General features: G+C 50.7%; 1 protein-coding gene across 1 annotated transcript in view; it reads right to left on the bottom strand.

Annotated features, from left to right (window-relative positions):
• Nucleotides 1–2,143: 2,143 nt before the first annotated feature.
• Nucleotides 2,144–6,995, bottom strand: part of bltp3b (bridge-like lipid transfer protein family member 3B) — a 59,161-nt gene continuing 54,309 nt past the window's right edge. Inside the window, exons 20-21 of the mRNA XM_088923459.1 lie at nucleotides 5,972–6,171; nucleotides 2,144–4,145 (exon numbers count right to left, since the gene is read on the bottom strand). Coding sequence (XP_088779585.1) covers nucleotides 4,023–4,145; nucleotides 5,972–6,171 — 323 coding nt within the window. The 3' untranslated portion in view covers nucleotides 2,144–4,022. The remainder of the gene's footprint in view (nucleotides 4,146–5,971; nucleotides 6,172–6,995) is intronic.

Raw genomic sequence — 6,995 nt, 5'->3', positions numbered from 1 at the left:
GCCGCTTCGCCAGCGAGACTCCCATCCCTCCGCTCCCGTCTCTCTCTCTCCTCCCTCCTCCTCCTCCTCTCCCCGCTACACGCCACTCGCTGCCGCCCCCCTCCCCTCTCCCGGCTGGGGGATAGTGCTCGACAGCTTTGGGCGTGTATCATCGCAAAAAAAGGCGAAAAGCCCCTTTTCTATTGTTGCTGATGAGGCTGAAACAAATAGCGACGGTTTCCCCCACGCGTGTCATTTTTCTTTGTTAGTTTTAGAGAGGGTTATAGGGTTACAGCGGGGCTGCACGGGGCACTAACTAACACCCACGGAACACGAACACGAGTGTGCACCCCGGGGTTCTAAAAAAAGACTCATTTTTAGTAATTTGCGCGTTTATCACAGAGGGCAAAGACAGCACACGGTGACAGGACCGCTCCGTGCACAAAGCCCTGCGCACAATGAGAGGGGGACTTTAGTCTATGACAGGAAAGGGACTCCCTGCTTAATAAGCAGTAATTGTCGTTTTTTTATTTTGCGACACCCCACGAACGTGTCTTCCCATGAGGACCGACACGCCCTGCAATGACTTCCAGGCCACGCGAGGACTCCCTTCCGCTTGCAGCCCCCACGTGACGGCGGAATGGGCAGCAGGGACCCTGGCACACATCCCATGGTGCTCCTCCGCGGGCCGCACCGCGCCAGCCGGACCGGGACTCGAGCACCAGCGGGCCGCTGGGAAGACGGGTCTCCTGCGGCCCCCGAGCCCCCGAGCCCCCTCACTGGTGGGACAGGTTCCCGGGAGAGCTCCCTGGAGCAACAGGGGGCGCCCTGGCTGCCCACGAGTTCTGTCCTCCACCACGGTGGGGCCCCTTTCCGGGGACAGAATGTGAGCTGACATCCGGAGATTCAGTGCGGTTCAAGAGTGGCGTCTCTGGCCCTGTCTTGCAGGCTAGTGCTCCCGGCTCCCTTACCTCGGACAGGTGTCCGGTGTCCGGCTGGCGGGCTCCCCTGTCCTCCGCACGCCCCCTCCCTGTGTCCCACAGCTCTCTTCCGGCCTCGGCCCCTCCTCTCCTCCTGAAGAGGCCTTCTATTCGCAGCCGGAGGGCTCTGGGGACGGAGCACCTGCACATTAGGGTGGCAAAGAGTCACTGCCAGTTCTTTTCAAGGCCCGCTGGCAGCTCGAGACGGCCGCAGAATACAGATCCGTTTGGAAGAGAGCGGCAGGTCTCATGTCCGTGCAAAGCCTGGTGTCTGAGAGCGAAGGGCTGCCGACGTTTTACAGGAAAGCCCGCGGAAAACCGCTGCGGAGGGGGAGTTGTGGAGAGCCCGGGGACAGCGGACAGGAGGCGTGTGGCAGTGCACAGGATGGCTTCAGTGAGCTCGAGCTGTAGCAGAGGGAGGGCTGGAGGGCCGTGCGCTGGGCTGGTGAACGAGGGCCTTCTCTCTGCCACCCGCTGCCCCACATCTGAGGTGATCCATTGTCCCGAAGGACGGCCGACAGGAGATCAAAATAAATCAACGGCTTTCAACACAGAGGTGTGGCAGGTGAAAACAACAGGGAGACGCAGGTGAGGCTCCTGATTCCCAGTGAGAGACTGGGGAACAGCACTGCGTGCCACCAGACACAGCTTAATACTCCTCTGGACCGCCTGGAAGGCAGGATGATTCACATACGGGCCATCAGTCAGGGAGCAGGGGAGCCGTGAGCTACAGGGGCGATCACTCTGGGACACGCTGCGCTGGCTACTCTGAGGGCCTCCTCTGGTTACGCAATGCCCGTAACAAAGAGACCTCACTCAGAAGCGCGTTACATATCCGCGCCCATAGATGTCACTGTGCCGGTGTCAAAGATGGCTGCCTCTGCTGCTGTGCTCCGCGCTGGCTGAGGCACGGGGAAGGGTCGCTGCACGCCTCGGCAGAAACACCTCTTACACGTGGGCTGGTTTGGAGTCAGAAACACGGCGCACATTCCTTCTGCAGTGCTCACGGAACGCTCCTCTACAGGACTCGTGGGGAAGCTCGGAAGCTGTATTTTGGCAGTAGCTGTGGACAGCAGTTGAATTTTTTTTACAGCAAAACTTAAAAACACTTTCTTTAGGGTATTACCTGAAGAGAAGTAAACTGAATTTAAAAAAGAAATTAAGAAAAACAATGCACCCTACACACAATTTTAACCCCCTTTATTTATTTTACAGTATTGAAGCAGCTTTAACAGACTTTTACATGTTATTGTTCTAAATCTCGCCAGGAGGCCAGCCAAACAGAACGGGACTCGGGACACAGAGCACAGGTGAAAGGCCTCTCTAGCTGTTGTACAATCACATTTCTCCAATTTCGTAGTCTCACAAAATGTGATGTTTTAATCATGTCCATTGAAGAGAAAAATACAAAATAAAGTTCAGAAGTGTCATTTTTTGAGCAGACATTCATTGAAATTTGGGTTTACATGAAAAGCAGGGAAAGACCCCATTCAAATTCCCCCCATATAAGTGAGGCACTCAGGAAGGCTTACGTGATAACATTCTGGTCGAGATGGAAATAGCTTTTGCCTTCACATTTACCAGGTGCGTTTAGGCTTCAGCAATGGGATTTCATCTTTCATCTTTTAAATACTACAGTTGCCCCCAGACAGGTCAGTTTTAAACAAACAGCTAAAAAACTATCAGGCTTGAGCCTGGCCTCTCACTGCACTGTCCCCAAAACGGAACTTCAATCGGAGACGCATGCATTTGAAATGAAAATGATGAACCACAGCTACATTCATCAGACGCACCCGAGTGAAGTCTGCTCAGAAACACGGACAGCTCCGAATCCGGTGAGCTCTTTATTCCAATCCGCTGTCCGGAAGCCACACGCATCACAGTAAATCTAGGGACACCTGGGATGATCCGTACCATCGTCCCAGTGTGGGCACTTTGTCACACACACATACACACAAGCACCAGTAAATTTCACAGTTGTGTTTTCCGAGGCAATGCCTGTGATAACCTTCAACAAGTGTTTCGAGCAGCTGTAGTAAGAAACAGAAGAGATCAGGCACTATTAAAATTATTTCTACATACAAGTTATGGGAGTCTATGTAAACATGGAACTTTTTATTATTGTCCGAGTGAAAACAAATATTTCCTAAAAGACCCAAACGTATTCCAGCAGCTTCCAACGTTTTGTTGTCCCTTGCAGTAGGCAAAGCTGATCTGAAACAGGCTGTCAGTCTGCACAAATGGGGGCAAAGACTGAGAAAGAAAAAGTGCACATGAAACTTCTCCCTCAGAAAAAAAATACAGAAATATATACATACAAAAACTGAAATAAGACACAAGGCAACTCAAGCCTAATCTGTCATCTACAGCATTCTCCTTCATCGCAGGAGTGTTATTTACAATTGTATAATTAAAAAAATTACTATGTGGGTAAATCTATGAACGACTATATACACTTAGAAAAATAGGAGACACTCCAGGTCTTAGACTATTGTTAATCTTAATGCAGTATAGTGTAATAATGTCATGAAATGTCTGTTATAACGACATGATCAATTTTTTCTTCAAAGAAGCAAAACCTGGACAAACACTGCCTGACAATCGAAAATCTCTTTATAAAACACTCTTGCACAAAAGTTCCACTTCGATACATTTGTTAAAAGACCATTTATGAACTAAATACTTTTTTAGTATTAAATACATGAGGAGATGTAGTACAGTACAGTGCAAACTGTCTCCGTTAAGACACTCCTCCCTGGCCTGACGCTGGCAGCCTCTGAGCCCGAAGGGCAAGAAGCAGCCGTTTCCATGCCCAGCTGTCCAGGTAGCAGTTTTACTGCAAAACTTTATTCAAAAACAACCAAAGGAACAACAACATACAGAGAACAGGTTTCTTCGGAATCAACTGCGGGCGCTCTCTGCACACACGTCGCCTGGCGCTGCGCAGGGCGGGAGTCTGTCCTCCTGCTGCTAGGCTGGCTGCCGGCTCCCCTGTGGCTTCTCCAGGAAGACGGCGGCAGCGTCTCCTCTCCTCGGTGCTCCTGGAGCCACGTCCAGCCGGGATTAGCTGCCGGTGCCCATGCGTTTGATTTTATGGAGCAAGCTGTCCTTCTCCATCTGAGCTTCGGCGAGAGCCATTTTGGCTTTGGAAAGCTCCAGCTTCAGACACTCGTTTTCTTCCATGAGCTGAAACAGCAGCAGACGTTCCAATAAGAACACGGAAGAACATAAGAAACACAAAAACACAAGACAACCCCATGACACACGGGGAACATACAAACATAAGAAAGGTTACAAATGAGTGGAGCTTATTCAGCTAATCCAGTCCATTTGGCAGCAAGTAACGAATCCGAATTAGCTAATTAGCTAATTGTCATCCAGCTGTTTCTTGAAAAAAGCCAGAGTGTATTGGCTTCAGGCTCATGTTTGTGCATGAACTCGTTCCCCACTCCCACCGCTCTCTGGGTACAGACCCTCACAGACAAGACCAGTGAAAGCGATGGCTGTGTTTGCAGGCTGCAGTCAGACCTGTACAATTCATCTGCAACCACTTTTTGCAGTGGACCACAAGAAAAGCATGGTAAACCAGAAAGCTCCAGGTCACACAAAACCAAGGGAGATGCACAGACATGCCATCTTCCAAAAATTGTACTGTGACTGTTTAAACTGAGCACAACTGAACACGTATGTTGCAATGCAGCTCCAGACAGACAGGCCCGGCGTTTGAGGTCACTTTAGAATCAGTAAGGAATGAGCTTTAATGACAGGTGACTGAGACCGAAGTCTTTCTTTAATCACCCCAGCGTGGAGAGCAAAGCTTGAGCCTCTGCATTTCTAATTACTGAACACCTGTGACTCGTTACTTCTTCTGATGGGTTGGTTTTCACCATTTTAATTAAGCCTCTTTAATGTAAACGTGTATTTAGGTACGTCTCTTGCTTCTCTGTTTCTTCTGCATCAACGTTTCCTGGCAACAGAAGTAGGGCACTCGTATGAATAATGAATGCATGTTTTCATTGAAAAAAGAGATTTTATTTAATGGATTCGTGTTAGGTAAAAAGTGTTTGCTGTTGCCCATTATCAACTACATCACACGCTGGGTCTCCTCCAGGCAGGCAGAGTTCTGGCAGGAGTTAATTCAGAGGCAGTAGTGTGGGCAGAAGAACAAGTTATAAACTGAACAGGGAGGGAGGCTGGAGAACGAGCGGCAGGAGTTTCCTGGGACGCTTTGTCTTGCACATTTTCAATTAGCCATCGGGTGGTTCAGCACATGACAGAACCCCAAATCTCTTTCAAAGATCTTAAAATGTTGACACTTCTTTCTTCTAAAAACAGAGGTTTCACATAACACACTGAGTATGTGGAAAGGATTATGTGCCTCACCGATTCAGCCGACTATACGGTATATTAGAGCAGTCTCCGTGTCACTGCACCTAATCAACTTTTCATCTAATCTACAGTTTATTTCCCCCCCACAAGTTTGTACTCTAAAATTCTCAGCTTTCTCAGTCATAAAGCGTGCTTTGAAAGTAATTCTGTATGTACGGTATTAGTGCCAGCAGCAGCAAGCATTGCCCAGTGGACTGACCGGGGGAAGTCAAGGGAAATCCTCGACAAGCAATTATAAAATGATTCCAATTCCCACAAAGGAAGCGGAAACTGGTTTAAAAACAGGCTAACAACAGCTTGCGACTACAGTTGTATTTTCTTTCACATTTTATTTTCACACAGACCCCTTTATTCCCAAACTTCTAAGACACTAAGGCCCATACTCACAAAAGACTGACGCTGCGTTAAAGATGCCCACGGTCTCTCCTGATAGAGGAATCAACACCACCAGTAAAGTGACCGGATGAAACCGGACAGCTGCTTTTAGTAATCGTCATCGAGCGGGCTGAAATACCTGTGTGGCACGTTAAGGTAGCGCAGTAGTAAACGCTGACTCATGGGGCGCTCGGCGCAGATCAGTCCAGGGTTATAGCGAGCATCCTGCAGGGCGGCGCTCTGCTCACCTGTTCTGTGCCAAGAGCCGTGGCGTCGGCGGCGCTGCCTGGCGTCCGGTCGTGTGGAGCGGCTGGAGGGTCGGGCTTGTCCGGGGTCGTCTGAGTGGCCTGGGACCTGCAGGGGACTGTGGGGACCTTAGGAACATCTCCCAACTTCCGTTCTCCGCTCCTCGCTTCCGCCTCTCCTGGCCCGGGGGGCTCGTCCGCTGCTGCAGGGACGAGAAACGCGCCGCGTGAGAACGGGACTGGCGCCCGCACTTCAGCCACGGGGTCTTGGCGCACAAGTCCCTCCAGAGGCGGCAGTTTCCAGCTGAAAGACGCCCGTCTGCTTCGCGGTCAGCGTGCTCCACAGAAGCAGCTTGGCGGGAGGGTGGAGGTTTTGGAACCGGGAGCGGCTCCGACGGGAGGCGTACACGCCGGCACCGCAGACCAGGCCAGCGCTCGGAGGCCACCGAGGCGGGTGGACGATTACTACTTCCAGCCTGCGCGACCACACAATCTCATCTCCTAACCACCGCGCGCACACACAGATCAGCTCTGGGGGGAGGGAACGCACAGAGTTACAGGACCGAGCATTCAATAATAATGGAAGAGGCTCACATTTCAACAGCTTCTTTCCCTGCTGTTCTGTTTTCAGCCTATAGCTACCTCGTATCTCAGGCTCAAGTATGACAGCGGGGAATACTCTAATGGGGCAGGGAGACTCATTTCCAGCTGAACTCCGCAACTTACGGCAGGCATGACAACTGTCAAGAGCTGACGGTTTTGTGAAGGGCTGCAAGCCATCCTCATTGTCACCGGGTAAAGACAAAGACATCTTTCCTGTGCTTTAGTGAGCTCCAGTTTCCAAAAATGAAAAGGCTGTGGCGTGAGAAGCAATGTCAATAAACCGAATCGCATCTCCCCCGTGTGATTCGGTGCCACGAGAAGAGAACAGACACCGTGGCAGTCGCGTCGACTGAGAGTCGTGTAGAACACGCCTCGTTCGCAGGCTAGACTGCAGCACGTCCTTGGGAAACAGGTCAGAACCAAT

Source organism: Atractosteus spatula, chromosome 8 (genome assembly GCF_055471065.1).
Source record: "Atractosteus spatula isolate fAtrSpa1 chromosome 8, fAtrSpa1.hap1, whole genome shotgun sequence".
In the NCBI taxonomy this organism is placed as follows: Eukaryota; Metazoa; Chordata; class Actinopteri; order Semionotiformes; family Lepisosteidae; genus Atractosteus; species Atractosteus spatula.
This window is presented reverse-complemented; position numbering and strand designations above follow the sequence as displayed.